This window comes from Bos indicus, chromosome 14 (assembly GCF_029378745.1).
Source record: "Bos indicus isolate NIAB-ARS_2022 breed Sahiwal x Tharparkar chromosome 14, NIAB-ARS_B.indTharparkar_mat_pri_1.0, whole genome shotgun sequence".
Lineage (NCBI taxonomy): Eukaryota > Metazoa > Chordata > Mammalia > Artiodactyla > Bovidae > Bos > Bos indicus.
The window spans coordinates 33822385-33842196 of NC_091773.1; the positions used below are offsets into that span (position 1 = coordinate 33822385).

Sequence of the window (19812 nt, forward strand, 5' to 3'; positions counted from 1 at the left end):
GATCAGGTGGTCTGGTATTCCCATCTCTTGAAGAATTTTCCACAGTTTGTCGTGATCCACACAGTCAAAGGCTTTGGCATAGTCAATAAAGCAGAAGTGGATGTTTTTCTGAAACTTTCTTGGTTTTTTGATGATCCAGCAGATGTTGACAATTTGATTTCTGGTTCCTCTGTTCTCCTGTAAGGCAGAGCATTTGTGTCCTTAGAATCCTCAGTGTATCCATAGGATTTCCCAGGCAAGAATACTGGAATGGGTTGCCATTTCCTCCTCAAGGGGAACTTCCTGACTCAGGGATCGAACCCAAATCGAACTGCGGAAGATTCTGTGCTGGAGAAGACTCTTGAGAGTCTCTTAGGCCACCAGGAAATCAAACCAGTCAATCCTAAAGGAAATCAACCCTGAATATTCATTGGAAGGACTGATGCTGAAGCTGAAGCTAAAGCTCCAATACTTCGACCAACTCACGTGAAAAGTTGACTCATTGGAAAAGACCCTGATGCTGGGAAGGATTGAGGGCAGGAGGAGAAGGGGGCGGCAGAAGATGATGGTTAGATAGCATCACCGACTCACTGGACATGAGTTTGGGCAAACTCTGGGAGACAGTGAAGGACAGGCAAGGCTGGCATGCTGCAGTCCATGGGGTCACGAAGAGTTGGACACAACACCAGAACAACAACAGAGCCACCCAAGTCCAGCCAGGGAATCTGAAGGGTTAAGAGATTACAGCTTGTGTTTTTCCATAATGACCATTAGATGTCACTCTATTGCAACTAAAGACCTCTGCTGGGTCCCAGGGCCTAGACCCTTGGCAAAGCAGCCCTTTATATTGATTTCTAAAGTAGTAGCTCTACCATATCTCTAAGAAAACATCTAGAACAACTTGATCCATGGCAGGCTTGCTCTTTCTTCAGTGCCTAGGATCTTAGCCATTCCAGGAGGCCAAAGAACAGTTTAGCTTTCTACTGATTTATATTGGTATTATTAGCAGGGATTGCATCAAACTTTGACGTTTAAATTCAAGAGTGAGCCCCGAATATCGATCTCCTTGCTTCCCCATGACTCTGTGCAATTAAAAATGTTTTTTGGCTCCCATAAACCAAGCTACGGAGGCCGTCTCTGCCCAGCGGGCAATTTTTTAAAGACCAAAAGGAACTGAATGCTTTTTAACTGCTCTGAAAATGCTGAGGTTTTACCAAGTCTGGGGCTGAAGCATGGAAGATGAGTTGTCACATTCAAAACATTTCTGCTGTCTTCATTCCTTAAAAAGAAACTGTTTTCCTTCTGTGTTTATTTCAAATGGTGTAATATCCAGAATGGCTCTGCTTCTCCCTTGAAGGTGTGGGCTATCGAAGAGATTCAAGGGAAATCCAGAGAAGACAGTATACTTGGATAGGGGTTACTATTTGGTCTTTGCATAAATGGCTCTTTTGTTAAATACACAAAGCCATGGAGGAAAAGAAAGTTTTGCCCAGAAATCAGTACAGAAGCACAGACTCCCTCCAATTATCCATGTATCTTGGGCTACTGTGACCTTTTAGTTTAGGTGTGCAAGGGGGTGGTAAATGGAAATCAATTGTCCTGCTTTCCACCTATTGAGTGCTCCAGAGCTGGGTTCTAAATATAGCCACTTTGCATCTCAGTCCATGAGTCATGCTGTTATTTCCAAGGCTCATTTAGCTCCTTCTGCCTCTCACCCAAAAGTTTGAGATGCCAGTACACTTAGAAAATGCCGTTACCCTTCAGATAAGCCCTCAAAATCCAGTGCTTTTTCCCCATGGGGGTTGGAGTCTGACCACAAATTCTTCCTCTAGGCTCAGGCCAGCTCCTGGCCGCCATGAGCAATGATCAGCTTGTTATTCAGTAGAGACTAGGGGAACGGGGCTTTTAACTGCTTTGGTGATCAAGTTTTTATATTTATTCCTTTGGAAATCATTCTTTTTTATGCTTGAGACCTTCCTTTGGTTTATCAATTCTTAAACTCATGAGTTGCTTCCCAGGTGGCTCAGTGGTAAAGAGATCACCTGCAAAGACGTTAGGTTTGACCGCTGGGTTCGAAAATCCCCTAGAAAAGTAAATGGCCACCCACTCCAGTATTCTTGCCTGGAAAACACCATGGACAGAGGAGCCTGTCAGGCTACAGTCCTTGGGGTGGCAAAACAGTCGGATACAACTTAGCAACTAAGTAACAACAGACTCATGAGTTGCACTCCTTTGGAAATACCCTTAAACCTATCATGGTCAACTTGGTGGCAAAGAGTAACATCCATCAAATGCCTGCTATCTGCTCCCCAACACTTCCAGGACCCAGCAGTTAAGCAGGGACACACCTCTAGTTCAGAGGAATACAGTGTGTCACTTCCAGTCTGAGACACAGAAAAGCCCCTTTGCCTTTCTCTATGCTTCTTCCTTGCCTCTAACAACCAAAACCATCTCTGAAAGTTCCAAATTGTGCAACTTCAAGATGAGGGAGCCTCTGTCAGGCTGGGTCCCTGAAGGACTCTAGAACAGACCCACACAGATGTGTCTTATTAATGAGAAATGAATTTTGTGCTATGAAGCCACTGAGATTTGGGGACTGGCATGTTATTTAAGTATGACATAGCCTATCCTGACTAACACCAACCATATTCAAGGCATACAGTTCTGTAACTCCAAATTTTGTTTGAATTTAAATAGATAAAAGATGAAATGCTTAGAATTATTCTCTTTAGTGACTCAGAAAATATGCTACCACAAGTTCCTAAAAACTATAGTCCCAATTTGGCTTCAAGGAAAAGTTACCAGTTAGGTAAGGAAAATGAAATGAAATGAAATTTGTGCCATTTCATTTGTGCCATTTTCCAGAGAAAGTGGAGGCCCATTTAACCTCATCTAATCCCTGTGTCTTTTTTTTTTTTTTTTTTTTTTGGCTGCACCAGGTTAGTTGTGGCACACAGGATCTAGTTCCCCAACCAGGGATCGAACTAGGGCCCCGGCACTGGGAGCATGGAGTCCCAGCCACTAGACCACCAGGAAAGGCCCCTGGTGGGCCTTTACAGTGGGAGAAAACATTGACATCATTACTTCATCTCTTCAAACCCCCAAAATCTTAAGAGACAAACAAATTTCAATCCAACACACATTTTATTCTTTTTTTTTTAAACTTTTTTTTTCTGAATTTGCAAGAATCAAGTATTCAAGATGTTGTAAACCAATGTTTCTTAGTACAATGACAATAGATTTCATTAAACACAGGAAATTATACATCTTGTACATTACCCTAAGAGGTCTCCAAATAAATATTCATTTTAAAAATCACAAAATCAAATTTCTTTATGCAACAACTCAAAACAGCCTTTCATCACAAGCACACCCTATACACAAACACACACACACTGAACACACACGCCACTAGGGCCCTAACACCAGGTTATTGGACACAGTTATCACTTTTCCTTTAACTAAAGAATCGGTGGCTGACCTGCCATTCTCATGCTTCCAAATTAATATTTGGGGTAGAGGTATGTATTTTAAGAAAAATGCCCACTATAAAGTCTTACCATTATCCTTATCTTTCATTTCAACATACAAACTTTAAACTTCTTTTGTTCACCCCTTTGGTTTAATATGTCCCTGCAATTACTTCAGTTTTCAATAATACCTTCTCCTTCAATTTCAATATGTAATAGTAGAATACCAGAAAAAGACAACACCTTCAAAATCTCAATATTATAAAAACACCTTACATGTGTGTAAGGTTTTGGGGGAGAAGAAATAAGAAAAGATTATCTGAAATATTTTTCCCCTCTCTCTGAAATTATTTTTAGCATCTGATTATTCTTGCTAAAATAAATATCAAAAGCACTGAGTTTTCCATAAAAAAAAGTAATCCTCCTTACACTCTTCTTTTTTGCAGCGTTAAGTTCATGAATTAACTGTGGTAATGAGAGTAATGAATGCTTATTTTCTGAGAAACTCTCCAGATTTCTAAAAGCAAAGCACATGCAGCCCGTTCAGTGAAATACTGTCAAGTCAGTGGTGCATTTTTGTAGTGAGCATGCATCATCAAATACTTCTAGCACCGAGGCATTTATTTTTTAATGTTTTAAAAGCAAATACCCAGGGAGGGTTTACATCATAGCTGGCTTCCCAGCTGGTTGCTAATGGTAAAGAACTCGCCTGCCAATGCAGGAGACATAAGAGACGTGGGTTCGATCCCTGGGCTGGGAACAACCCCTGGAGGAGGGCATGGCAACCCACTCCAGTATTCTTGCCTGGAGAATCCCATGAACAGAGGAGCCTGGCAGGCTACAGTCCATAAGGTTGTACAGAGTCAGTCACGACTGAAGCAACTTAGCACGAATGACCCTTCCTGGGGCTGAGTAAAAATGAAGTGCTTAAAATAACCTCTTCAAACATACACAGATCTCATTCCAATGTGGCAAGAAGTCTGGGATAGATACAGCCAGCAGCATACTAGAAGGTAAGGAAAGCAGAGAAGATAGAAAAGATAAAGTGCATGAGGCCAGAAATGTCGCCTTGCCAGCCATGGCACTCCCTTCCAAACTAGAAAGAGGAAATGCAGTTATATGTGTGTAAAGAATCTCTACCCATCCGTATAACAGGAATAGCAAGCCTGCATCCTAAACAATCCTGGGGTTATGCAGTATTTTGATATCCACCTGCTACTTAGTACTCTTGCCTGGAAAATCCCATGGACGGAGGAGCCTGGTGGGCTGCAGTCCACGGGGTCGCGAAGAGTCGGACACGACTGAGCGACTTCACTCACTTCGCTACTTAGAATACTCAGTATGCACCTTTATGAGGCTTACTAGGTGGCACCAGTGGTTAAAAAAAAAAAAAACAAAACACAAACAAACAAACAAAAAAAAATCCCGCCTGCCAATGCAGGAGACCTAAGAGATGCACGTTCAATCCCTGGGTCAGGAAGAGCCCCTGGAGGAGGGGATGGCAACCCACTCCAGTATTCTTGCCTGGAAAATCCCATGGACAGAGGAGCCTGGCGGGCTACAGTCCAGGGGGTCACAAAGAGTTGGACACAACTGAAGTGACTTAGCAGACACACACACGCACCTATATATCAGTAGCTATGATCACATTTCTGTGTCATTTAGGATGCTTTAAGTACACACAAAGTCATACTGTATTTGGCTACCACCCTAGGTTCCTGCTCAAGCACAACTAGAGAATCTCCAAATGCTTCAGGTCCAAGCAAACTATAAAGCTTCTCTTTGGTGCACCTGTATTTGATACAAAACAGGCTCCAAGAAGAAACTTCTTGGCTCCAAGTCTACCAAAGAATGCCAGACAGAAATGCAGGCTCAGAGAGAACTGTCTTGGTGGTTGGTGAAAAGGCAGGACTACCATTACCTCCTCCAGGTAAGCCCCTGCTGACATTTCTAGGGGCATGAGCCCATTTATTCCTGCAGCTACTAAGGGTGACAATCAGTAACAACTGGGCTGTGGTTTGGTTCATAACATATAACATTTTGTATCTGTTCACTTAACAAGTAACACTTTGTGTATGTTCATGTTAAACTTGTATTAAGAAACTTAAAAGCTAGTCATTTAAAAAACTAATAGAAATGTTAACATTCTGAAAGAGGAGGGGACAAAAAGAACATACACTTGAAATCCCCAAAACTCAGATTCAAAATTCTGAACCGCCTTTCCTCATAATGGTTCATTTCAGACACTACTGAGATGCAATGTTAACACTAAAATTGGTTTTGTTCTACATTAAATAGGAACTATAAATAAATACTTGAGGTAAGTTAGGGCAAACAGTTGTGAATATAAGACTTAGCTAAATAAATGTAAATTTACCTTGAAAATCAAAACATTCCATTTTGATGTTTTCTACAGATTTTTTGTCTATTTTACACAAGGAAATAATAACTTCTCTACTCTTCAGAAATAGTAACACATCAAAATATGAAATGCTTCACCTCACTATCTTATAGTCACATCTTACCTATGTTAACCAAAATTACTGTAAGTATTACGTAGTGTAAGAAGTGCACGACAAGAAATGAGCATCCAAACCCTGACTTGGCCACTATGTAAATCCTAAACAAATCACTTGACCTCTATGAGCCTCAGTGTTCATGACCTGTGTTTTAGAAGAACAATAAAAAATAGCTATCTTGCAAAGTTATTTAGAGGATTAAAATGCATGCTACCTATTGTGTGCTTGATAAAAACGCTCTGCCAATAGCCAACTCTCAACAACTGCTCACTTGCTTCCTCTCTGCTGCTCCTTTCTTTTCCCCACCCTAGTTCTTGACTGTTTTCAAGAATTAAATCCACCTACAAAGGATAAAGATGTCAAGCTAAAGAAGATAACCAAAATAATGTGTGCCAACTGCCCACTCTACCGCCTGGGGTTTCTAAATTAATAGGCTAGACTCAAGGATATTATATTTGCACATTAAGGCCAAATAATACTTTAAACTACAGAATTTTTAAAAGAACAAGGTGGCCTTTTCAAAAAAAAACCAAGTAATTAGAAGCCTAAGCTCACGGAGAGTGTCAATTAAACTTATATTAGGAGTGGTGACTCTAAAAGTAACATGACCAATTTATTATCAAGCGTATAAGGACCTTGTATATACAATCAAATGGTGTCATTTAGCAAATAGACACTTTAGTTAACTACTTAATTATTCCAATGATGCCACCTGAACCCAAAGTGCTTTGGGGACAACTCTTAATTGGTACATATTCCAAAACATCAGTCTCCCACGATTTTTACCGCTTATTTTACTTTTACCAACAACATGGTAATGCTATACCTGCTAGTTATAAGTCCCAGATATTTGAGGAAGTACAGCATTAACATTGTGGTGTACAGTTCCGGCCAATTTCTTTGAATTTGGGTTGACCTAATCAACCCAAGGGATTTCATAGACTGGCAGACGGTAATTGGGTAAAATAGCTTTTGATAAGGAAATGACACTCGTGATGGCTGAACTGAATGAATCTCCAAGGTAAAGACAGGGAGGGATCTCTATTTATACCTGATTTCTCATACCATCATTTCTGATCATAGATTTCTAAGGGCAATGTTCCTTTTCAAAATGTGATAACAGGAAGAGAGAAATTCTAAGAGTGTGGAAACACACAATCTTAGCTACAAAAAAAAAAAAAGAAGTGCCAACCTTCCCAAATTCTCTCAATGTTTCTTAATAATCAGAGGAAATTTAGAAGATAATCACATCTCTTCCCAATCTACCTATGTTTTGCTCCAACCCAATAAGAAACTTTCTCTTCTAAAGGATCAAAGATCTCCCACAAAGGGTGAGGGGGATCACAAAGGCCCTAGAGTAGACTCAAAGACATAAAGCAGTATTCTCTGAAGATCTTTGAAATACACCAAGTTGACCAAAGTTTTACAGACACAGTGTAATTACAGGCAATGATGCTTCTTATGACTTAGCCAAACAAGTCTGCTCTAAGGAAGTCCTTGTCACCCAGGACTGCCGATTCCACCCTGTAAACATTATTTAGCCTAACTGCCAACTCCACCCTATAGAGAACCTTTCCATAAACTGCCTGCAACCAAGAGAACCATTTGACCAACACCATTCCTAAGTTAAAGAAGAAAACAATCTTGAACCAGGAATATTCACACAACTCCACCCATGCACCCATGGATAGAGGCAAAAAAGCCAGGAATCATGGGTCAATCACATTCCTTCTACTGAAGAGTGTAAATGAGACAAGAGAATCATTTCCCAAATCAGCCTCACATAAGCCTAGGCACATTGGCAGAAACAGTTCTCCATCATATTGATATTTGTACATTACAGTCCCTCCTAAGTCTGAGTTGTCATAATTCTTTTTCTGGGCAGCCAAATTCCACAGGTTAACTTGCATCAGTTTATATTGCTATCAGGAGGCACCTACCTTCAGAACCACATAGAAAACATGCCATGCGGATCTAAATCAAAGTGATGTGCTGAGAGGTACTGAAAAGGATGGTGGCTGTTGAACCCCAAGTGCATTTAGGAACAGAAAAATCCTCTTGCAAAATCACTTCAGGAAAGTTACAGTAGAAAGAAACTAAAGGGAGGTATAAAATGGTTCTAACTCTGATAAGGTAGGATTCAGTATGACAGGCCAGTTTATTTTAAATAATTTTCAACCTTTACTTAGGATCATCACCAAGATCTGGCTCACAGATCTCCCTCCTTTGTTCAACATGGATTTCATGCCACAGGTACAGCTTTCCTGATTCAATGACTCCATTTTCACAACAACCACAGCAATTCTCTGCACATAAAAAAGAAAACTACAGCCCTGCTAGTGCTTCCAGGGATATAACTAAAATGATCAGGTGAGACTCAATCTTATTTCTGCGGGATTTCTTTTTTCCAACTCCTTTGAGTGTTAAGGTTACAATTCTCAACAACCCTTACATGGGCCCTTAAAAGCTAAAGAATTTCTGCAGCAATTTTCTTTGGATGAGAAAGCCATCAGTTTCTTTTCTTATTATGCATCTCAAATGACAGTTTCTAGCCATATTGTTTAGCACACGAGTGTTAAAGTCCCTTATGAAAGACTCCTGTAGTTTATATTCAAGCTCTCAGGTTCATGACTCAGCAGCTTCCTTTATAGTGGGACAGACAGACTAAAAGAGAATGTGTCTTATGAAACAAACTAGCTGTTCCCTTTCTCATGCTATGCTTATGGTTCTGGTGAAGCATATAAGAAGTTCTACCTGATTTTTAATTCTGCTATGGCTTAAAAAGCTATAAACAGTACTTTAGGGAAAGTTTAGCTTCCTCTTTTCAAAAAAACTATCTGCTTTAGTCTCTGAAAGCAAAAGTAACATGCTGCACTTATATTTTCCAATCAAATTGCATAGTTGAGGCAAATTCATTTGTGCTTTGTAGCAGAACTCACAGTAGTTGTTCATATCTAAAAACCTTGATTTGTAAATGCAAAGTCACGGTCAAGCTCACCCTTGTTCAGAGAGTATGCTAATGATATGCACTGCCATTACACTTCCCAAGATTTTGTTAACCACACACCCAGCCTTCTACCATATCAGAGCATGAGCGTCAAATCAACATCTCAGAAACAGTAACAAATCTATCTAAACTCCTCCTTGGAGAGGAGGAAAGGCTCATTCTTGTTGAGGTATCCAGCCCTCAATCAACAGTGGCTGTGTATAGTGAGTTTTGTTGGTTTGAGGATTGTGTCTTTAGAGGTTAAAAAAAGAAAGAAAAGAAGGCACGGGTGTTTCTCAAGTCGCCATATTCAACTCAACCAACAAAACCAAAGTCTTCCATTTTCAAGCTTCAGGAGGGAGGCTACATGGCCGCAGGGCTTTCTTCCAGCCCCAGGTCTGGGGAGGAACTTATTGCTTCTGGGAATGGCCCCGGATAGGTCTGTGCCGTGTACTGGATCCCTTTTTGCAGAGCAGTCTCTTCGTGGAATTCTCCCTGGGTGCTGAAAGCGGGACAAGATCTAGTCCGGGCAGCCTTATTGGCACTGTCGGGGCGGCCCACCGTCTCGCTCACAGTGCTCAGAGGGAACTCTCTCCACCTCTGCCTCTGCAGTTCCTCCTCCTTGTATTTAATGGAGTACCAGGCCAGAAAAATAAATATAAAGCCAACAAATTTGAGGCCGGCTGCTAAACCAAAATAGACGAAACGAAATGACGTGACATTGTACTCCCAGCAAGAGCCTTGCACTCCACACTCCTGTTGCCAGAGCATGCAGGTGGTGTCAATAACTGCTCCAAAGTAAATTGGAGTCGGAATGTATGCTAGAGTGGTAGGGGAAAAGAAAAAGAAAAGATGTTAGCATGTCTTATAAGAGGAAACAGATTTATAAATTAACAAGATATCTGTTTACTCTAAAATCAGTTGAGAGGAGTGGTTTTTCTGTGTTGTTTTTTGGAAATATACATCACATCTTGTCATAATATTCTTTTTATAGACATGTTCACTACTACTTTAAATCTTTCACGTCACAGCTGAGTCGGAATGTGCTTTGGTTTTTTAGACATTTTATGATGTTTATTTTATAAGTATTACTTATTAGACATATTATGATATAACATGTCTAAAAAGCAAGAACACATTTTTATGTCTGCTCAATATTGGAGAAGGCAATGGCACCCCACTCCAATACTCTTGCCTGGTAAATCCCATGGACCGAGGAGCCTAGTGGGCTGCAGTCCATGGGGTCACTAAGAGTCGGACACGACTGAGCGACTTCACTTTCACTTTTCACTTTCATGCACTGGAGAAGGAAATGGCAACCCACTCCGGTGTTCTTGCCTGGAGAATCCCAGGGACAGGGGAGCCTGGTGGGCTGCCATCTATGGGGTCGCACAGAGTCGGCCACAACTGAAGTGACTTAGCAGCGGCAATATTAGATAACAGCATAACTTGGAAAAGAATTTTAAAAAGAATAGATGAATGTATACTTATAACTGAATTACTTTGCTATACACCTGAAACTTAACACAAAGTTGTTAATCAACTATACTCCAATATAAAATCAAAAGCTAAAAAAAAAAAAAAAGAATTTTACAAAAGATTCTATTAAGTTAAAACAAGAGTAATAATATATTTTTAGACATAAAAATTTACATTGATAAAAATGTAATTAGGGAGGGGAGTTCCCTGCATGTACAGTGGTTAGGACTCTGTGTTTTCACTGTCTTGGCCCTGGGTTCAGTTCCTGGCCCAGGAACTAAGATCTTGAAAGCCACGTGGCATGGCACCTTCCCCTCAAAAAAGTCAGATTAATATCTGAAATTTAAAAACAAATAGGCCACTCAATTCAAGGCACTAGAAGCCTTTGATGCCCACTGACAAGTCCTCACTCTTGGTCTGGGCCATCAACCACAACAGAAGACAAAAAAGGAATACCAGAGAGGATTCCTGTTGCCAAGGGGCAGATGATATTTAAATGTTTAAAATGTTTCACCCTTCAAAACTGAAATAAGCAGTTTGAATTAAAAAAAATTTTTTTTTGTCCTGTGGGTGATGATACTGATTACTGAGGAAAATAACAGCTTAAGAAAATGACAGACTGCCCCTTAAGAAAGAAAACAATATTCTTGACAATAAGGAAGTCATATAAAAATATACTGAAGTCGGACACACTGCTCCCCAGTCACTCTCCCAAGACATCACAGGTGATGCAATGTTTGTAGAAGTCAGAAGGATGTTCTTCGAGTCCAAATAAATTCTGTGACTTACCACATTGACACAGCGCTAACAAGCTTCTCTGTTAAAAAGAAATCTTGCTGCTGTTTAGTCGCTGTCCTGTTTGACTCTTTGCGACCCCACGGACTGCAGCCCACCAGGCTCTTCTGTCCATGGAATTTTCCAGGCAAGAATACTGGAGTGGGTTGCCATTTTCTCCTCCAGAGGATTTTCCCAACCCAGGGATCGAACCTGTGTTTCCTGCATTGGCAGGTGGATTCTTTAGCACTGAGCCACTAAGTAAAGCTTAGTCCCTATATATCAATTAGGACATCTTTTTTCCATTTAGAATTTATTATTTCTTTTCCTCAGAAAGTCTGATCAGCATACTCTTTACCCAGTCCAGTACAATTACTAGAAAGAAATAAGGAACTGAAATTTTCGGACACATATACACACAAAGTAAGCATTAATTCCCATCATTTTCATGTTACAAAGTCACAAAAGGGACAGAAACACCAGGGCTGTAAGCCCACAACAGTTTCTTGGTTCAAGATTTCTAACTGTACAAAACTCAGGGGAATTTAGTCCAAGTGCATACTCAGAGTGAAAGAGAAACCGATCAAAAGTCAGTTTTGTTTTGTTTCATCAGTGACAGAGTTGGTCAGCTTTTGGTTCAAATCAGAAAATGAGGAAGTTGCGCCTGCCCACTAACGTGTAAACTCCTAGCTAGTATGAATGGTAACAAGTGATCTGACTTGACATTTTTTAAAGGACAGTGAAAATTTGGCATCTGCAAAGAGGAACTAAAAGGCAGTGTGGGAAATTTAGGAACATACCAAGTGTTCTCAATAAAACAAACTGCATTCCCAGGGCAAAAGGCCTCTCTTCATCTTTTACAGACCTACAAAGAAGGTAAAGAAATATTTTAGAACAAGGGCTTCAAGAAAATGAATGTCAAGTCAAACCTGCTTAGCTGCAGGGCCAGGGACCACATAGATAATGGGCCAAAATATTGATTTCGCTAGAAGTTACTAACAATAGTTGAACAAGACGGCTTATCGCTACATCACTGAATAAAGGTCTACCCAGTGAAGACTCCAAAGAACTCTGATTAACTCCACTTTTTGTGTAAATAACACGTGGAAAGATAAAGGTTCAGGGCTGAAACTACAGAAGCAGCTCTGAGCTTGCAAAATCAACTCTTAAAAAAAAACTGATAATCCTAACTATTGCATTATTTTTCTGTTTGCCTGCATTTTCCACAATGGCACACTGAAATTTACTTCTGCAATTTCTCAAGGAAAAATATAGAGAAAAAAGTTTTTTTTCTAACAGTCCCAAAATGTATTGGAAATAAGTCAAAAGTTAGAAATGGAATGAATCCTTCCCCGTCACCTCACTTTTTCTTCTTTTCCTAAAACTTAAGTTTCAAGTAAATCCCACATGGCAGGATGATTGGAGTCTATTGATGTTGTAATTAGCAAAGATTGAATGTCTCCTTTTCTGAAGTTTTGGGTTAGAAGACAACTGATGATCTGCCATGTTTAAACATTATTAAACAGGCACCTCTTTTCTGGTTATTTAACATCTCTTGTAGAATTAAAGTTCAAAGTATTAGATTAGTAACGATTCCCATTTTTTTTATGATGAAGTACTTTATCATTTCTAGCCCATACACATAGGGTTCTCAGTATGCAATGTGAAATTCTCGAGGACCAGTGTACTTGTCATCTTTTCGCCTAATTTCTTTACTTGCTTACAGCAATTCCCCCAGTGTGGCACACACTGTCGTTACTCTGTAAGTATCTGCTGACTGAGGATCTGAGGATTGGTCCCAAACCAATGGGACCAGTGGGACTCCTGGGTACCATTTGTTATCTTGCCGTCAAGGAACTCATAAGCTGAGCAACATCTAACTCAGCATCCCATAGAAGGGAAGCCAGACTATGCAGAACTGGCAGGCAAGCAGCCCAAGCTCCCTGCTAAGAAAGACATCTCAGCAGATGCATCCCACCAGAAGCCAGCATCCTGGGTTACCAAGGAGCCCAGGGAGGGCACAAAAGGGAGACTGTGGAGACTGACACCCCTCCTTCCTTCATCCCCCTGCATCCCAGTCCTCCTAAAGCTGCTGTGGCCATGCTTTCATCTCTTCACCACGTTGTCCACTCCCTTCCTTGGTCTATGGCCATCTTTACCTCAAATACCAACACTCTGATTCGAATGTGTTGGTGTCAACATTTTAAATAGAGCCTCCATTAAGGTAACCTCCACATTCTCTCTCAGAAGTAAAAAAAAACAAACAAACACCACACACACACACACACACACAAATGGGATATATAATATGGCAAAGAAAGCACAGCATGAACAACTTAAAATTACATTTCCTAGTCTGCCCTTTCCCTGATTCAATGCCAGAATGTTATATGATAGTGAAATTAATGAAATAAGCATTTGGAATTGCAAGCCCAGCAACAACGGTCACTGATCCTGGAGGTATTAACTACCTACAAGGTCAGAGAGAATATTCTTAGCCGTATGTACGATTTAGTGACTTCACCAAATGACTTGTCACCTCCTCTCAGGCCAGGCTTCTTGTAGCTAATACAGTCATAGCTTTCAGCTCCTGAACTTGAACCTTTCAGAAGAGACTTCAGGAACCAAAGGCATCCAAACAAAGTTTCACTGAACTATGGGGACATAATTCATCTAAATAAAAAAAGTCCTGGAGTATGAAATGTTGCTGTTGTTTAGTTGCTAAGTCATGACCGACTCTTTTGCGACCCCATGGACTGCAGCCCACCAGGCTCCTCTGTCCATGGGATTTCTCAGGCAAGAATATCAGAGTGGGTTGCCATTTCCTTCTCCAGGGGATCTTCCCGACCCAGGGATCTAATCCATGTCTCCTGCACTGGCAGGCAGATTCTTTACCACTGAGCCATCTGGGATGCTCAATGAAATATTACCATCTTCCTTTCCCTTCCTGACATGGGAAAACTCCCTTCTCTTAAGTTCACCAGGTAAATGTCTGAAGCACTTTCCTGCACAATCTCATTTTGCTTTCATCACCACTTTACCACATCAGTCCCCAGTCTGGAATAAAAATTCTGGCAATTCTGAGTGTATAACCCAACCTAGATGTTGAACGCCGTCCTCACCTGAGTGTTACTATGATGGCTGACGGTTGGGCGCATGCTGTGATGAAGGTCACTATGAACAGAAAAACTAAGAATGGGATGAGGGTGTTACAGGACCGTTTACACTTCCCGGACACAGCGTAGCCGTTCTCATTGAGGTACGTCTTGACGATAACCACGCGGAGCTGGCTGCGCTGTCCCACTGTGGGCGGTGTGATCACCTGGCGGCTCTGAACACAGGTGCATTCTGTGTAGTTCCGCATCTAAGTGATAATAAAGATCAGTGGATGACGATCCAAAGCAAAATTCAGCATATGAACAGTCAGAGTTAAAAGGCTCTAAAATCACTCCAGCATTTAAAAACATGCAGAATAGTTCATTGAAAGTATCTTCTGGGAGCTCTCTGGTGGCCTAGTAGTTAAGATTCCAGGCTCTCACTGTCGCAGCCTGGGTTCAATCCCTGATCAGGGAGCTGAGGCCCCACAAGTTGTGCAGCACAGCCCAAAAAAGAAAAAAGAGGAAAATATCTTCCTCATTTTAACAGCAAGGATTCAAAAAGTGCATCTAACAACATCAAAATCTGCTGCTCAGCGTTGTTTAAACTTTGATCAGAAACCTTCAATACTCAATTCTTTACTATTCATGTTCCATAAGGTCTTCCCAGGGGCGAGGTGGTAAAGAATCCACCTGCCAATGCAGGAGACTGAGGTTCAATCCCTGGGTTGGGAAGATTCCCAACCTGGGTTGGGAGTAGGAAATGGCAACCCACTCTGGTATTCTTGCTGGAAAATCCCAGGGACAGAGAAGCCTGGCGGGCTATAGTCCATGGAGTTGCAAAGAGTCTGATGCAACTGCACAAGCACAGCCATGTTCCATATCCTCATTTTGGGTCATAAATCAGATGCTGCTTCAATGGATGTTCATTCTTGGGCTCTCCAAACAGAGAAGCCTCTCGAAAACAGGAACTAAACCTTATTTTCATTTGTGCTCACCAGAGTGCTTAGCAAAACCCTGGAACAGTGTAGGATCAAATGTAAATATCTGTTAAATAAATGCAGAGAGTTCACAGTGCAACTGTAACGACTTCAGTACCAACCCTAGTGAATGTATCACTGGCTGTTTCATTTGAAACCAGCTAATACAAGGGACTCAAAAGATGTCTCAAACGAAACAGCCAATGGACCTTTCTATTACGCTGCTTTTACTGAATGGACATCAGCTGAGCTCACTGTCATTGTGACCTCTCAGCCACCCAGAGAAGCAGGAGGTACAAGTACAAAGATGGGGAGCCGCGTGGCCGCCTGTGCTCCAAGGACTGTGGGCCTCTTTGTATGAATGAGGGCCACAGACCAGAGGACTCAGTGGCTAAGTCCTTCCCCGGGGGCCAGTGAGTCCTCTGGTCTGTGGCCCTCATTTGAACAGCAGGTCTCATTGTCCCTTTCAATTCAGTCACACCCTGCAGCTCACCAGTTATATAAAGAGGAGCCAGCAAGAGGAATCTCAATTCATCACCATAGTTTAAAACTCAGAGATCAAATATGACATCCCCAAGACACGCAGTCAACGGTATCATCCCATATCACCAGAACAAACAAAGGCACCTCAACCTTTCAATGAAAGCAGCCGCCTACAGTCTGTTATTATGCAAAGAACGGAACCAGGCTCAATAAAGAACGGAGTAGAATATGAAAACCTTCTCCCACAGTATTACTGCCTATTTATAATTCACGGGAAAGTGAATTCTCAAAATAGCCTATTCTTGAACTGACAGAAATAACTTTACTCTGAACGTTTAAAAAAAAATCTGAATTGATAGTCTATGAAAAATGGCCGCTGCCCATGTTCACAGGCTCTGAGCAGGGGAGGTGCTCTCCTGTTCTCTTCTAGCAGCACAGAGTATGGTCATCTCGACCTTCACATCCATCATCACAAGGGCCCTGTTGGGGTAGCAGAGGAGACATCCAGCACTCGACCTTATCAAGTTTCACTGGGTTGGCACAGGAAGTCACTAGAGGGGAATGATGTGGAATCAGATCACGATATTCAAAAACTCCAATTATCCCTGGGAAATAAAATAATAGTATTTATTGCATAATTTTCTTTCCTCCGGGTTTTTGACAGAAGCACATGTGCATTCATGCTCAGTTGCTTAGTCGTGTCCAACTCTTTGCGACCCCAGGGACTGTGGCCTACCAGGCTCCTCTGTCCATGGGATTCTCCAGGCAAGAATACTGAGTGGGTTGCCTGCCCTCCTCCAGGGGATCTTCCTGACTCAAGAATCAAACCTGCACCTCCTGTGCCTCCTGCATTGCAGGAGGATTCTTTACCCACTGAGCCACCTGGAAAGCCCTTGACAGAAAATATCCTGTATCTTATTTGAAGTTTTTGGAAAAGGGAGACTGAAGCATTCTGTTTGCATACAAAGTCCAACAACACGACAGGAGCTTGTGAAATATACTCACCCCGGTGCTCACATTCCCACTATTAACACAGCCAGCCAGACAAGGGTTAAAGTATGTAATTCCATCCGATCCACAGACTGGCTCATACTCATGTGTTTTACAACCACAGTTAACATTGCAGCTTCCTGTCAGATTCCTATGTGGCATGGTCAGAGAAGGTCTAAGAGAGAAAAGCAGATCATGAGCCGTTAACATTTGCAAAATAAAATTCACAGGACAGTTCTTGATGTTAAGTAAGGTGTCTGTTTTAGAGAATATGTCCCCATGAAATCAAAGCCATGGTATCAGGAAGTAGCACCCTAGATAATTATTATTGTGACTTTAAAACAGAACAGAAAGAAAACATTTTTCAATTTTCCCATACTACAGACTTAGTACATTTGTATCATATTATTTATCATGCCTCAATTCTACCGTCCATCTTGGTAATCTGAGCTCAGTTCTAACCTTCATAGAACCTACTCACTCACTGCAGACACTTGGCTCTATATCGTAACAAATTGAGGCCTCAATTTCTTTAACTGTAAAATGGAAGAAATATTTTTGTGCCAAATTAATAATATTGTGATGAGGACACTAATATGGAATCCATCAATCAGGGCTATCAACACAAGTTCCTTTGACCAAAAGCCTTTGCTCTGAAATAAATTATCAAAGAAAGACAAGGGACTCTAGAATATCAAAAGAAGGTGTTTTTTTTTAAGACCATCAGGAATTAGAGCACTGGTTTGATTCAGACAACCAGAGAAGAACGATTAAACTCTCCTTCCCTCAAGAATGCCCAGATGTGGACTTCCCTAGTGGTCCACTGGTTAAGAATCTGCCTGCCAGTGCATGGGACGTGGGTTTGATCCCTGGTCTGAGAAGATTCCACAAGCTGAGGGGCAACAAAGCCTGTGCGCCACAACTACTGAGTCTATGTGCCCTCGAGGCCATGCTCCTCAACAAGAGAAGCCACCACAATAGAAGCCCATACACGGCCACTAGAGGGTAGCCCCCCGCCCCCGAAACTAGAGAGCCCACACACAGCAGTGAAGACCAGGCCCTGCCAAAAGCGTTAAGAAAAGAATGAGCAGATGTGGACTCCCAGGCAAACACAATAGGTTCTATTTTCTCATGAGATCATGATTTCTGATTCAAAGAAATGATGCAATGTGGAAAACACAAATCAAATCAGTTCAGGCAAGAAACAGAAAAGGGCAAAAAAGTCAAGTAAGGATAGATAGGGCCAGAGGGAGAAGCAGAAGGAAATGGCTAAGGAATGGCAGAGGCCGGCAGGTGCCCAGAGGGAACCCGTGGAAGGATGAAGGGGCTCTGAGTGCTCACATCCAATGACCTCCTTCCTTTGCTTTCGAAGCCACCATTTTCAGGTGTCACTCATGAAATACTGTTCCTAAAGCCACATGGGCTGGAAATGGCAGATTTCATTCACCTGTCCCATTACTCATCCATTCATTCAACAGATATTTAAGAGTGTCAGTCATGTGCTAGGATTTACCTTTAATGACTATGTTCAGAAACCATTCATCCAGAAGCCTCCTTTGTTTGTTTGAAGGCTTTTCTCCTGTAGCCTCCCTCACACCTCAATAACTGACTCATCAAATTTGAACAAAAGGAACAAACTCATAGCAATATTTAAACTTTATCAGGAAAGCCTTCCAAAGAGGGAAAAGTAAAATAAACTCTGGTCATTCCCATCCCTCCCCTGAAGTAATTTTTATCACAAGACTCATAATTATTGGGCTTCCCAGGTGGCGCTAGTGGTAAAAAACCTGCCTGCCAGTGCAGGAGACAGAAGAGACACAGGCTTGATCCCTGAGTCAAGAAGATGCCCTGGAGGAGGAAATGGCAACCCACGCCAGTATCCTTAGCTGGAGAGTCCCATGGGCAGAGGAGCCTAGTGGGCTATAGTCCATAGGGTTGCAAAGACTCAGACAGAACTGAAGCAACTTAGCACTCGTAATTCTTATGTTCACAATACCATAACGCTTGATATTTTGAATCATACCATTTGACAGTTTGAATATACCTTTAAAAGGTGATTCTAAACCAGTAGTTCTCCACAGGGGCAATTTTGGCAGTGTCAGGAGACATTTTTGTTCATCAGAACAAAAGGGTGCTACTGACATCTAGTGGGTAGGGGCCAGGGCTGCTTCTAAACGTCCAGTAGGGGCCTTCTCTGGTGGTCCAGTGGTTAAGGCTTCACCTTCCAGTGCAGAGGTGGTGGGTTCGATCCCTGGTTGGGGAACTAAGATCCCACATGCCTTGGGATCAAAAACACCAAAGCATAAAACAGAAGCAATATTGTAACAAATTCAACAAAGACTTTAGAAATGGCCCACATCAAAGAAATCTTAAATATGTATATCAGTTCATTTCAGTTCAGTCACTCAGTCGTGTCCAACTCTTTGCGACCCCATGAACCACAGCACGCCAGGCCTCCCTGTCCATCACCAACTCCCGGAGTCCGCCCAAACCCATGTCCATTGAGTCAGTGATGCCATCCAACCATCTCATCCTCTGTCGACCCCTTCTCCTCCTGCCCTCAATCTAAATATATAGATATATATAAAGAGCCCAACGATACCCAGAACAGCCCTTGCCCCACAAGAAAGAATAAACTAACCCAAATCTCAGTACTGTATACAGATCTGAGAAACTCTGTTCTAGACCTATTTCCACATTTCATGGATGATGAAATGGATGTCCCAGGAGGCCAGGAAGCAGATGAGGCTGCTTCGTGCTATTTTAACTGGCATCACATAAAACATATTCTTTGTGCATTACTCTTCACTAGTTCTTCAAGAACCAAATTGCAAGCCATGATCAAATAAAAGGAATTTACATGCCTGCATGCATAGTCACTAAAAATGACAGGCTTCAAATACATACAATAGGGTTATCACTATGCCTATTTAGAAGTCACAAGGAATTTCTTATTAACAGCATGCTTTGTATTCATTTATGACAGCCACAGATTCCAAATACCTCTCCTTTGTGGGTATGTTCACTCAAGAGAAAGGAATCTAAAGAGAATGTCAA

The 19812-nt window shown here is 41.6% G+C and overlaps 1 protein-coding gene across 2 annotated transcripts in view; it reads right to left on the minus strand.

Annotated features, from left to right (window-relative positions):
- Window positions 1-2910: 2910 nt before the first annotated feature.
- Window positions 2911-19812, minus strand: part of SLCO5A1 (solute carrier organic anion transporter family member 5A1) — a 152480-nt gene continuing 135578 nt past the window's right edge. For both annotated transcript variants that reach the window (XM_019973932.2, XM_019973931.2), the window contains 4 exons: window positions 16771-16930; window positions 14330-14571; window positions 12008-12072; window positions 2911-9775 (listed from right to left, as the gene is read on the minus strand). In XM_019973932.2, the coding sequence (XP_019829491.1) occupies window positions 9318-9775; window positions 12008-12072; window positions 14330-14571; window positions 16771-16930 (925 nt within the window). In that variant the 3' untranslated portion in view covers window positions 2911-9317. The remainder of the gene's footprint in view (window positions 9776-12007; window positions 12073-14329; window positions 14572-16770; window positions 16931-19812) is intronic.